At 46.9% G+C, this 14,474-nt stretch overlaps 1 protein-coding gene across 1 annotated transcript in view; it reads right to left on the reverse strand.

Moving 5' to 3' along the window:
* Positions 1-404: 404 nt before the first annotated feature.
* LOC126568158 (LIM/homeobox protein Lhx5) overlaps positions 405-14,474 on the reverse strand; it is a 30,018-nt gene continuing 15,948 nt past the window's right edge. The window contains exons 4-6 of the mRNA XM_050224585.1: positions 13,454-13,866; positions 983-1,247; positions 405-895 (exon numbers count right to left, since the gene is read on the reverse strand). Of these exons, the coding sequence (XP_050080542.1) occupies positions 534-895; positions 983-1,247; positions 13,454-13,866 (1,040 nt within the window). The 3' untranslated portion in view covers positions 405-533. The remainder of the gene's footprint in view (positions 896-982; positions 1,248-13,453; positions 13,867-14,474) is intronic.

The raw sequence follows: 14,474 nt of genomic DNA on the forward strand, positions 1-14,474 counted from the left end.
GCACCCCGTGTCACCGGACAAATCGAAACCCATGGCGCCAACAAAATCAGCAACAAGTACCGCTGAGCTGATTCAATAATTCACGCATGGACTACTAATTATGAGCTCCGGACTCCGGAGACGCAACGAGTTTTGTCAACGACGGTTTGTCGCAGTTTCAGGCGAAAAAGTGCGTGCTGATCGCATAAACAAAGAGCTGAGATCACGCACTGGCCCTCAATCTGGCCCTGAACACGCTCGCGTAGTACCGATAAATCAATTCTACCAGGCCACACTGTCGTGTGTGTGTTTGTGTGCGCGCGAAGAAAAAGGAAAAGAAAGCGAAAAACCTTCAAACTCAACCCTGTGTATGGACACGTCAACTTGCCGACTGTTTCAACTTCGCCACCATACTCTAGACTTGCTTAAATAAATTAAAACTCTTGCTCCTGCTCTCGCTCCGTAAGATAACAACCGTGATAAGATGCCGCTAGGGCGTTGGAGGCCTGGGAGGAACGGGAATGCTGCTGAGCATTCCTATTCCCCAACCGCACTTACCACACCAGGCCCTCGTTCTGCATGTTCTGGGACTCGGAAAAGTTGCCCGAAGTCAGGAACTCTACCGGGCTGCCACCGGGCCGGGACGAGGGTAGCATACCGCCAACCCCATCCGGTCCGTGTCCCTGCTGCTGCTGCTGTTGCTGCTGCTGTTGTGGATTTCCACCCGGGCCTCCGGGTCCACCCGGTTGTCCCATAAACCCACCCGGGCCTCCGGGCCCACCAGGTCCACCGGGGCCGGGGCCTAGCATACCAGGTCCACCGCCTGGACCACCCGGTCCACCGCCACCACCATCCGGACCGGCCATTCCGCCCACGAAGTCGCCTACCATTGGGATCGGGTGATCCATGGGTCCTCCTGCATCGGTGAAAAGCCTGACATTAACACCGCACTGTTATTTGCAACCGAAACGAGGTAAACGAACACTACGGCGATTCAACTTACCGGGACCGCCGAAAGGCATCGGGCCTGCGCCCGGGTGTCCGCCGAAGAACGGGGCATCGTGCGGATGGAACGGTGGCCCACCGTACCCGAAATCGAATTTACCGTCCGCGGCGAAGTACGGGAACCCAGGCTCATCCAGCCCGCCGGGTGATAGGTTCATCGGGAAACCGCGCATCTTTCTTGCCCCGCCAAAGAACGGTCCTCGGCCCATGCTGGTTAGCTGCTTCAACCGTCGCTCCTTCGAACGCTTGTTCTGAAACCAAACCTGTTAAAGGAGGAAAACGGGAAAAGAAGAAAAGCGGAGGATGAAACCCGATTAGCATTCGATTGATAAACGTACTCTACGCGGCACTCGGACGGGCATCAACGAAGAACAAGTGGCTATAATAATCGCATTAGGATCGCATTTTGGCAGCGAGGGAGAAATATCTTACGAGACTTAATGACTTGTTGCAGGCAAACATCTCAATACTAGTGCTTGAATCATCTTAAGTACAGGTGTTATGGGGATACCTTTAGGGTTCTTTTTTTTTAAATTGGTATCACCGCTTGGGCTTTAATTTATGTAAAGAAGCTTACGCGGGAGTGTTGTAGAACGTGCAATAAAAGAAATATTTCGTACAAGACTTCTCAGTTTACTAATTTTAGCTGTGAATGGGACTAGAGAATATCAACATCTGAAAGATAGCATGGGAGTACTTCACGTATAAAATACAGACCAAGGTCTCATCCGAAACTTTAACTGCCAGCTTATTTAGGCAGCTAAAGGTCTCTGTACTTGAGCTGAGTTTAGAGAGTAAATTTCGCAGAAAAATCACGAAATTGATTGCCATTTTCGTCCAATACATCTCTCGCCTATGACCCAGAATGGCATGAATCATTGAGCCGTTACGGCATCGCTTTTCATCCGCGGTTTTTTGCACATCTCTTTCTTCAATGTCATTTCCTCGTTTCTGCACAACATCCGAAACCACCGCCTTCGCCAAATTTGCAGCAAACAAAAAAAAAGGCCCATTAAATACGAAGCATTATGACACGGTGGATGTACGGTTCACGCTCGCCAATGTTGCTCTCACGCCAGCGGAATCAGTTCGGATCGCCACAGTATTACAGCGAACTGAGCAAACGACCTTCTCACCCGATCGACATGGACATTATCACATCATGACCGTAATCCACTCCCACCGATCCGTAATGCCTTTCGCCGGGCCGTTTTCGGTGGTGTCGTTTGCCGATCTTCAACCCCAGCACATGTCGCGGAACAGCACCGTGTGGTGGGGATTAGTGCTGGGCCCTTGTCAAGCAGAGAATAAAATTAGCATAACAAAAACGGTGACAACAATCGGTGCTGCCGCTCGATCGGGCTGCCACCCCTGGACTGGAACTAATTTTTAACGACTCCTTTTTCCGGCTCTCGATACCCGCCAGCCGGTCACGTTTGGGGACATTCTCGCGTCGGGGGCGAGAACGGCGAGACTTTGTGACGATGCCGCCCCGTTCAATGTGCTCGCGGTTGGTGACTGGACATCAGCAGAAGCAGCAGCAGCAGCAGCCACTCACTCATATATCGCATCCGTATGAACCTTGCCGGCGCACTAAATGTCCACCGAGCTGACCGATCAATAAAAAGTCTCAAAGAGTCAATAAAAATTGGAAAAATGGCCCGTAAGCACCGGCCGGGCCCGTATACATCGGAACGCCGAGCCGAAAGCGTCATATAATGAGCGCGAACGAAGACCCGGCACGATTCCCGGCAGGGAATATGATGTTGCGAGCCACGATTGCTGACGGACAACGGAGAGCGGGCCACAGTGTCGCGTTCGGCCGTGTCGCGTAAAATAAAATCAATGAAATGATGGCTTTCCAATGATCCGAATGCGCATTTAGTGGTGAAGGGGGAGGGGGTGGGACAGAAGGAGACGCAACGGAGTCATCTTTAACGATGCGTTTTATTTGCCGCGGCCTCTAACAGAACCGTGGTGGCTTTCTGCCCTACCTCTCGCAGCCAAACCCCGATGGCTCCCGTTGCCGTTTGCCAGTGCCGTAAATATGTAGCTGCCTGATGCTGCCGTTGTCGGTTATTATTAAACATCATCGAAAACATAAGCACCCCGGAGGGAAATTGGGAACGTTTTGTTCGGCGCACACATAACACGAACGGACACATCGACTTCGTCTTTTAACACAACATTATATGTGATTGTGCGCTGTCCGGCGTTGTCAGAGCACGGCATCCACAGAACCCTCAACAGCAGACCGGCATCAAACCGGGATGGACGGAAGAAGATTTCTTGGCTTTATTATTTATGACTCCACCTCAGCGTCAGCGAACGCTCGGGCTGGTTGGGAGCGAAGTGGTAGCGGAACTGGAATTTCTAACTCTCGTCTGCCGCACGATCAAACATAATGTTATGCTTTGGGAGAATGTATTTTATTGCTGGTTGTGCTCTTTTTTTTTTACGACCGACGTTTCGGAGGATCTTTAAAATTCTGCCGACCCAGCGCTAATCACTCGTTTTGCGATAAAAATTAGGCTCATTTCATCCACGAATCCATCGATCGATCGGCTATGGTAAGCGATCGTTCGGGGGAAACGATTTACCTGACTTGAGCTGTAGAGCTTTAAATGCATCATTTTCTCAAACTTCGCAGTACTATTTGGGGAAGATTTATGGCCCACATAAGGTTTTTGTTCCCAAAAATCACCAAACTTGTCGTCAAAATGTATTAGTCATGGAATAATTCGGAAAAAAAAACTCTGAGGACCCTCTCGGAACCCTCTGTCCAAACAATCGCTACGGCAGGAAGCACATGATCGCACAGGAAGCAATTCGTGTGGGGCATACAACAGGGAGCAGCAACAACTGGTGGCCACAACTGGTGGCCAAAACATGCAACATGCTGCGCACTTAAACCGTGCGCTTCCCTGGAGCTTATGTTTTCTTCACCAACAGCCCTCGCCCCTTTATACGGCGAGAAGAGGACGGCGGGAACACAAATCGCCCGTCAGCAACGTGGTTTACAATCCGTCACCTAGCGCGCCCTAAGCTGGCTCCCCAACGTCAATGTACAAGAGCTCGCGGACAACATAAAACTGGGCAAACCACAGAAACCGAACCAGCGCGGTGGATGATCGCGTAGCCTCGTAGCCCTCGAACACTCGATGACTTTTCAAGCGGTTCGGTTCGGTCACGCTGGGAGGTGGTCCACGGGTTTCCAAAACACGGGCGGAACGGTCGGGGTGGGGTATGAAATTGGTTACGCCACCGTAGGTGAGATCGGGTCGGGTTTCGAACACGAAAAGCCGTACGTAGAGTAACGCCATTACGCGCACCTAACAGTAGGTAGCTGGTACACCGAAATGTGTTCCGGACAACGTTTGCACCCGGAGGTTGAACAGGCGAAACCGAACCAATGACCAGTTCAACCTAACAAGCAATTCTTCCGACCTTAAGCGCGCTCCATACTCTAGGCAGCCAACATGAGGTTGCAAAAAAACAAAACCAGACACAAGAAGATCTTCTTCGCTTTTTTTAAGTTTCTTCGTCCTATTCTCGCCTTGAACCCTCCTGCTGTCTGGTTGCCCTGCTCTGATCGAACTTTTCTACTGCTCGCATCTTATCGAACGATCGGTTACGCTGTTCGGACTTCCCGTATCGGGTGAGATCTGCTCGTCAGCAGGGCCACAGGGATTGCCGCTACACCATGACTTCAACACCTTTCAATCGAATGATTGTGATTGCGTTCCAAACACTTCTTCACGATCGCACGACAAAACAACACCGCCCTTTATTGTGGCCTTCCCCCTAGTCCGTGTGCAGCATTCTGTAGAGAGAACAGAATGTCAAAGCAAAGCAATCCTCTGGTTTGTAGTCTGACGATCGGGCGGGATCTCCCGCTGCTTTCTCAAGGTTGGAAAATGAAGCGCGCAGCCGTAATGATGGACAAATGGTGATAACAATTTCTTCACCACCTCGAAACCAGTCCTCCATTTTGGACAGGCCCTCGTCCCACCTTTAGGGAGGCGTGGGAGCTTTTTTTTTAGTGTGAAGAACATATAACGATCATTTCGATCTTTTCCTCTTTGACTAGCATTCATTTGATGTTTTTTTTTTCTTTCTTGTTTCGTATGAATCTTTACTTCCAACAGTCAAATCAAGCTAATGCACATTACACTAATTGAATGGTAAAAATGCATACGCAGAATTGATTACACATACAAGTGCGTTAAAAAGCGCTCTTAAAAGCTGTAAATTATAGCTCAATCATAACTTTTACACCGCTTACAACTCGGGAATGCTAATTAGAATGTTTATCGCATTACTCCACTGTACGGGCTGGTTCTTTGGGTGGTGTTATCAGTGGAGCGAAACTGACAGGTAAGGACGTATGTATGTGATTTACACTTAATTGGCTATGTTGCACTATCACTTAGCGCATGGGTTTTTTTTTATAACGACACCATTTCACGCACATTAAGCAGAAAGAGAGCTTACAAACAATATGTAGATTATGGTTTATGCAAAATATAACAATTTAATTTATAGTCTTCCGTGGTAGTTTGTAAGGGTGTGAGTCGATTTGATTAATGTTAGTTGTGAGTAAGAGCAACTCAAACAAGCAGCGCCATTTATGAGAATCAATGATTAACTGTCGCTGCGATAGTGTTTTTGTTATCTAATTAATTAATAACAGAGGTTAAAAAATGGGGAGCCTAGAGGGATTTGCACTAATTAATTTGCAAGTTTAACCCTTTCGCAATAAATCTTCGCTATTTTATGGCTTGTTTTTCTTTTCATTTTACTGGTAAAAGTTGTGATTTTCTGCTTTTGCAACAATCATCAGGTTAAAAAGAGGGAAAAAAGTAGAGCAAAACTGGCTCGAACTCTTCTACCAATCAACGGCAGCGAATCAATTCATCCAACCATCCAAAAGACGCGGCCACACACTTGAAACCGATGCATCGGCAATTCCCTGCCGAAGGGTACGGTGAGCATCCCTACCCAACCACGGAAACCAACCCACTTTGACCCCGCGATGCTAACCTTTTGCCGCTTTCTAACTGCGAACGCGATCCAGCGCAAAGGTTCACAAGATCGCCGTAAACCATTTGCGAAAACCCTTACGGCCTACAGAGGTAACCGGAGGTTTTGTTGGATCTTTTTCCAAGCGTTTTTTTTTTCGTCTCGGTCTGCCTTCGGTTTACTGCTTTCTTGGATGACCTGCAACCGAAGTAAAACTTGCCTTTTAAAATCGTACCCAGGAACAGTTTTGCTCCCCTATTTGGAGGCTTATGTCAGGAGGCGTATTTTATGGTTCCCTCCCGTTCGGTTCCATCGCCCTTCCCCGGTCTTGTTGTGAGTTATTGTGAGAGTTCTGAGATTTTCTTGCCAATATTTCATGAGAACATTGCCGAAAAAAAAAATACAAATTGGGCTTTGGCAGCAGTAGTTTTGTACGCGAAACATAGTCCCGCTTAAAGATGGTCATCTCAGCGCCAGTTCTGCAGCTCGCTTAAGCTCTTCAGCGGCAACGGCGTTTCGATCTGGTATTGCAGCTTTTGCAGTGCAGTTGAAGGTTGAGTGCGCCGCCACAACCAGAACCAATAAAAACGGGCTGGTGCGATTATAACCCAGAGTTCTCCTCCAAAAAAAAAAACCCTCGTTCAAGATCTCCCGATATTTTGTTGTTGTTGTTCTCTTTTCCTTCCGTCAGAAGGGCTGAAGAATTATTGCCTCACAAATCCTTGACATATTTCGGCGTGGCGAGGGAAATTTTTGCATGTCTAATGATGATTTAAAGCACGAGGGGGGCTCAAGTCACCGAGGAACGCGCTCGAACCTCGAGATGCACACACTTCCGAGAACGTCCAGCGTAAAACTCACATTATTTTGACAGCCTATAATAACGATCGATAAATTATGTGTCGTTCCGTGGTCCATAGTTTTGGTAGCGTGAGGCCTACCGGAATGAAGGAATCTGTCCGTCAGTTGTCGTCGCTATCCAGCACTCTTCAATCTTTCTTTTGATCCTGTCGGTTCGGCGACTCCCTTTTGGGTCACGGAGACAAACATACACACTCACACATAAAGTTCCCCCACCGGCTTTATCTAATCAAAACCATGTTAAGATGCATCACCGTTGTAGCAGGCTCGTTTACGGCACAAAACAAGGGGACAACGTACGAAGCCACTTTCAATTTCACAGTTCAATTCGTTCGTGCTCATCTGCGCACGAAATAAACAACAGCCAAACCACCGGCACTAAATCCCTCACACTCCTATCGCTCGCGGTCTCCCTGTTCGTTGCTCCTTCCCACCACACCGAACACGGAGATCACTCAAAAAAGAAGCGGTATTGGAAGGTTTTTTGGAAGGCAACAGGAGGAGAGAGGAGAAAAAAGAAACAGTGACATGTGTCGGGCACGCCCTTCACGGCGAACCCAGCAGGACACCGGACCGGAGCAGTTTTTTCGCGTGAGGCATAAGGCACCGACAGGCAGCGCATTCTCTATTTCGGAACCCATCCAGGAACGTGCATCGTTTGTAACACCTGTCAAAAATGTTAACTATGAGAAACTGACGCGCGAAACGCTGGCGGATCTCGCACTGGTGGGCTCGCGGTTCTACAAAAGCCCAAAAAAAAAAAAAAAAAAAAAGAAACACAGTCGTGACCAGGGCAGCAAACAGGGCGATATAGGAAACAGATCTCTCGTGGTCACTTCTTTTTCCCAACATATACACCCTAATCTCTGTCTGTTGGTGTGTTTCTGTGCCATTCGCATTTCGGGATATCGCGCGGCATTTTAATGTCTTTTTTTTTAAACCACCCTTCGGTTCATTCGTCGAGGTTGAAAGCTCATATTTCTTTGCGAAATTCCTGACGTCAGAATTTATGACAACAAATCTGCGTTAAACGAGCTTTTCGAGGATGGTAAACCGCAAAAATGCCTTTTTCTGTGTGCAGAAATAATCATTAGAAGGCAAGGATTGTACGTGTTACATTGTGCTACATGGTTTGGGATTTGTAGATTTTAAATTATCTTTCTATGAAATATGTTGTGTGAGAGTGATTACTAGTGGAATTCACAAAAAAAAACGAAGTGAGTCGAGCTGTCAGATCATTTATGGCAGTGGGTAAATTACGGATTCATTATGAGAGGCAAGAACTATTGTTTCTTTATTACTATGATTGTTGAACGCTCCACAAATTCGGAATTAATCCTGAATGAAAGACTGCTTTACCAATGCCAAGAAAGTTCTTTCCCTGTTCTTTGCTGTTTGAAGGTTTGAAGACAACTCTTGTACGAAAACGAAGGCTTCCGGTCTCACTAAAGATCTTGTTCGAGGTAGCAAATTCGATGTCAACACTGCCTTATTAATGAAGCACATCAGTCGTCTAGCATCTAAAGTAAAACCTGCTATGTGTGATTATCTGTTGTTCAAACTCGTAGAGCCTTAGCTGAGGCATCTTTAAACCAATTCTTGCTCGCAATATTTTTCGTTTTCAACACGGAGGAATAAAAGTTGAAACCCAACCTCTCACCAATTAAGTTTGCCATTAAAAATCAGATATTGGAAACATCTACAATTTTTTTTATCAATACCGGATCAAAAACATCAACCTACGTGCTGTGCTGTCTGCACCCTTTTGCATCCACAAAACGATGCACTAAAATATGAACCAACAACCCATCAACCCCTTTGTGCGCCATCGCTCAAATCTTCACGGAACCAAAAATGAAAAATTGCATTACACCATGCTCCGTGCTGTACCACCAATAGTCTACGCCCTCTCATACCCCCTTCCCCACACACAGCTGAAGCTCCACGATTATGATGTAAACATCGTCCATCGTCCTGGCAGTGAGCAAAAGTTTGCCCACGATCGAAAAGCGTGGAAGCTGCCGCCATTGCATCATGGAACAACTTCTATATAATTATATCCTTCCGTACAATCGGCTGACTGGTGCGCTGCTGCCGCATTGCCGGGGCTGCCGGCTCCCGACGGCATACCGTCCAAGAAGAAGGGCGTGAACGATCAAGGACTTGCAATCATAATGCAGTAAGAACGGGGAACAGGAAACGAAAAGCTCACGCGAGAGGGCTGATGAGATGAAATCGCAAAAATGGTACCCATCCCGGTGATGTTTGCAGCGGGCGTTTTTCCGTGTTTTTTTTTTTTTATGTGTGTTTGTTGCATATTTTCTTTTCCCTTCGAAGAAAGAGAAAAGGAAAGATGGGAAGAAGCCGAACGAAACCACCTGAACCACCAGCAGTTCTGGTTCTCCCGGGAGGGAAGAAAATGTCGCTTGGCAGTTGTTTTGCCACAAAATAACCGCTTTGGTTTGCTGCGAACCAACAAAAACGGAGTTTTGCTGGAAAAATCGAACCACCAAGAAGCAGGGGAACGAAGACGAAGAGGTTTGATAGAGGTATATTCAAGCGTGAAATTATATACGATAAAACTGTTCTACCCTGAGCCATGGAGTAGCGAGCGAGGTGGCAAGGTACATCAAAATCAAGGGAGGGAAAGATAATCGAATGAAAGACACGGAGCGATGGAAAAGCAAAACAAGAAAATCGTGCAAAAGTTTCCCCCCACGTGAAAGAAATAAAGTGGGCTGAAGAAACACAAAAAAAAAATGCCGCCACGCCAAACTCGGCGAATGAATGAACGAACGAACAAAATGGTTCCTTCCTTTCGCAGTTGCAGCAGTATCGAGATGCACTTTTGAGCTGTTCGCGTGTGTATGTGTGTGTGTGTGTGTTTACTACTATAAATAAAAGCAGCTATCATAATATGTGCAGACCGCTTTGCACACCACCGTTGGTACAGGCTCGTTTCAGCCAGCGTGAGAAACTGAATGAAAACCGGTCCTCGGAACTTTTTTGAAACTTTGTTACTAAACACACACGAGAATGTGAACCATTTCATTGACTACGACAACAATTAGGAGGTGTTCTGTAGTAAACTTCCCCATTACAGCGTGAAACAGTTGTAACAGTACACCCGCAGTACACCCACCGCCAGAACGATCGCTTGAATCGACACCGACACCCGGAAAGAAATGTCAACGACGCCGAAGCCGCTACCGGCAAATTGGGCAAGCTGGAAAATGACACCCGAAAGAAAAAGTAGCGATAACCCATCCTCACATGTTGCACCTTCCGAACAGAACCAAAAAAAACCAATGACTCCTTCCTTAACGATCCCTGACTGTGCGTTGTACCCGAAAACCACGACGAAGATCACATTTCCCACTGACACCACTGTCGCCGGCCGACTTTAGAGTGTCGTGTGTCATACCCGTGTGAGTCCAGTCCGGCCAGCAAAACGGGTAAAAACGGCAAAAGAAATGTGTCAAGTGATTTGTCATCGGCGGTGCAGCCTTTTTCTTGTTTCGTTCCTTCTTTCGCTCCCTGCCCAAAAACCCAAGGATGCGTGCGTCGTCGTGGGTAGCCGACGCACGACACATGCTGCGGAGCATGATACCGCAAACACCCAAAACCTCGCGGCTCGATTATAGAGACATTAGAGGAGCGCTCATAAGAAGCAGCCGAACCGATGACGATCTAGAAACAACGAAAAAACAACAGGGAAAGCCCGAAAAAAGGGGTCTTTAAGGGTGCTTAATCGAGGGCACCGAGGAAGGACTCACAGGTAGTATCGGGTTGAACATTTGATGGTGTTTATTGGATCGTTGTTGTCATTTTAATGCGCTTGGTAGTGTGGTTTAACGAAGATATACGCTTTGATCACGCATAATCGCAAGACAAGAAGCAATTTGATCGCGGGTTTCGAAGCTTTGCTGTTAAGTACCTCATTTAAAGGGTGCCAATGGACGTCTTATGATTCTGTTATTCATCTTTCTTTAACTCTTTTTTGATTAAAAGAAACAGACAGGGGAACAAATTAGGCTTTTAGTAAAACTTTTTCCTCTGCTTGGTTCGACAAGCTTCTATAGGTCACACCGCCGACTATCGAATGATTTACAAGACTTGCTGATACCACATAGTTGGATAGCTAGCCCTCGCTACGGGAGAACGGTCCGGATGGAATTTGAAACCTCGCCGAACCTGCCGTGTGAAGAACCGCGAGGTTGTCGCCTTTACCACCGAACCGCACCTTGTAGTAAAGCTTGCAAGTACTAAATCCACTGACCTAAACATGTCTTTAAGTTACTCCCAATCTGTCAGTTCGTTGCAAACTGTCAGTGCTTTTAGTATCTTAATTTATATCAGCAAACGTTTCGATATTTGAATTCTTGTTGACCAGTTTGGGTACAAAACTAGACTATAAATCAAAAATACTACAGCAACTGAATGCAATTTACTAGGCAGAATAGATTAATCCCTTTTCGGGTGAATCAAAATCAACGTCCAATTTCAATTTTGATCTACGATGCTCACTAGCAACAATCCTAACCGCTTACCAAGTATGACTCACTCCGCTACTCCAGCTCCAAATTTGTTACGATTTAAAAAGCATTACACATACGACCATTATTTACCAGCCACTCCAAACAAGCACGCCAAACCTGCGGATTGTCGGAAAGCGCGATAAATATCAAACGCTAACCAAAACACAACCACCGTACACAATATGTGGTGACTACTTTGCCGCTACTGAGCTACGTTTGTTTTTGAGGCTCCAAAGAACCGGCATTCCACTGCCCAGGACAATCGCGTGTTGTGTGTCTTACAACCATTTAAAAAAAAACCCGGGGAACCATTCTTTAGCTTTCAACAGAGAAAAAGAGAACACCTTAAACCAGGCCCAAGAAACGGTGAACGAGATAATCGTGCACGTGATGGACGATTTGTTCCCGATTTCGTTCTACGGCTGTTGCTGTTGCCCCCGAAGCCCCCGAGATGCCTTATGGTTAAATTTTTCCCCAATCCTTCCAGCAACACCACGATGAGCATGCCTCATTGTGTCTCTGATGAGCGAAATCTCGTTCGAAAGCATGAATGATTTTCGTCAAATTCGTCGAACGGTGGGACACACAGCATCTCTTCAGCGATGCAGCAATTTATCAAATAAATGATGATGAAAGCATCCCCAGCATGGTCCAGCGGAAGATCCAGTTGGGGTTGTACGTAGACTGGCGTATTTCAACCGAATGGGAACTACTGGGAGGCTGTGCATTTGTTTCTTTGGTTTCGGGAAGTCTATATCGTAACGACACACACAATGCCTGGCAACCGGCGTCACCGTAATGGTTTTTTTTGGCGTTTGGGTTCGTTATGAGTTATGAGGTTTCGGGACGTATGAATGCGCACCATTCTCCACCGAACGTTACGACGTGCGCCATTAGTTTTTTCGGGTTGGGTACGAGATGATGAGGTTTTCGCTGCGGTTAGACTTTTTTTTTCTGTTCTCTGTTTTTGCCCATTTAATACTACTGCGTCTGCTGGTGAGGGTTGTGGTGCTTTTGTTTTTAGCGATCATCTAGCGTACTGTGGCTCTTGTGGTTACAGTACTCGAAATGAGTTTCACCGTGAATGAGCTTGTCATTTGTGTGTTGGAGTTGATTTCGAGTTTTTTTATGATTCACCCATAACACATTTTTTAATGCCTGCGTCCTGATCAATCAGTCTAACGATCCTATTTTCTACAGTACTTGACGAATGTTTTAGAGTACAAGTTGCCTTTAGAAGGGCACATTAATGTCAACTATAATGTTATTTATATCACAGTCACGGTAAGACAATCTAATTTTCCAAATTCTTGACTTACAGAAGCCCACAGTATATCCACAATAGTAAGAACTACCTTCAATACCAACTGTCCAGGCCCTCGAGTAGGTCTATAGATGTCTTTCCTTTCTTCAATTCGCAACGGTTAAGTATACCGTTTGGCACCCGAGTACAATATCCTTCCGTCATGCTCTTTTCTTCAACTTCAACTTTGTGTAAGTCACTGTGTCTGTGCCTCCGAGTGCGCCTCGTAAGCCGCCGTACCCGAAAAGCCTCGAAACTGTGGTAATCCACTGCGTCATCTTCATCATAATTATCATTATTCAAAGGCCTTTCTCACAAAACATCACAGTCAGTCGGTCAGCCGAAGTTTTGATGTGGTTTCGACACAACAACCAAAAAAAAAAAAAAGCACCACTCAACCAAACCTCTGGCACACATAGTCCAAGCAGCGGATATGATTTATTGCTTATTTTCTCCCCTTTTTTTCGATTCCGTATCGACCATCGGGCGCTTCTCCTTCACCTTCCGATTCGACGAGATCGATGAGTTCTAGGTGAACTTTTTTCCCTTCACTCTCCCTCCCTCTTTCTCCATGACATTTGCCCAAGGCTCTATGATAAATAGACATTGAGCTAGGGATCGGTACTGGAGCGATTCTTTGGTTAGCGATTGATTGCAGGCGCTAGACATGCATACACGAACACGAACTTCTAAAGGGTCAAACAAAAGGATCGATGAAAGGATAAATCCCCCTCCCCCAACTTACCTGTATCACCCGCATCGGCAGTCCCGTCTCCTTGGCCAGCTGTTCCCTTATGTGTCTAGTGGGTTTTGGTGTTTGACTAAATGCGTTCTTCAGCACCTCGAGCTGTTTGGCTTTGATTGTGGTTCGGGGTCCTCTCCGTTTCGATCCAGCGCCATCATCCGGGCTCTTGTTTTCGGCCTGCGAATCACCACGACAGTCCGGGTCACCGTCCAGCGAACCCTGGTCGGAATCGTCGTGGCCCGTTTTACTGTCCGTGCTCATGCTCTGCACGGAAAGGTCGGACGCACCGAGTGGTCCATCGCCGTGATGTAGTCCGGCCGCTCCCGTACCTCCACCGACTAGTCCCGCTAGTACGCCGGGCCTCATCTGGTCCTCTTCGTCTTCGTCTTCCGAGGCGGAACCCATGAGGGAGTCTGCAAGTATAGCCACAAGAATACGAAATGGGCATTAAAATTAGAGACATCGATTTGGGAAACCTGCTGCTGTTGATAAACACCCCGTATCCTTCCCACGCCAAGAGCGGCCCAGTTCTTGAGCCCACTCGAACGTTGAACGAGCAAGTGAATCGTGAAAATCGATTTTCCCCCTCAAGGATGTTTCCCTTCTTTCATTCCCTCCCCCGAAAACAAGGACTCACTGTTGCTTTTGTCAGCGATATTCTGTACTCCCCTCTCGAGTTTTCTTATTTATTTGTATGTTTTATACGTTTTCCCGCTCGATGTTCCTCCCTTCCAATGCCATTTCCCGGTGCAAAGTGAAACCGAACCAGAAAACACACAATCCAATGCGATCCCAAGAATAGGGGAGGAATCCGTTTAAAATCTCTTTATCATCGGTCCACATCCGGACGGACGGCACAAAGCGGTTTTCCTTAGGCACCAGCCGAGAATCCCTTCGCCAAAGGCAACCCTGCTGCCTGCCGTGCCGTATGGCACTCCGTATTGTTACAATAAATTGAGTACGCGCGCTCAAGGACTTGCAGGAGTGGCCCTGGAGTTGTGCGTGTTGTTTACCTTGTTGT

Source organism: Anopheles maculipalpis, chromosome 2RL (genome assembly GCF_943734695.1).
Source record: "Anopheles maculipalpis chromosome 2RL, idAnoMacuDA_375_x, whole genome shotgun sequence".
Lineage (NCBI taxonomy): Eukaryota > Metazoa > Arthropoda > Insecta > Diptera > Culicidae > Anopheles > Anopheles maculipalpis.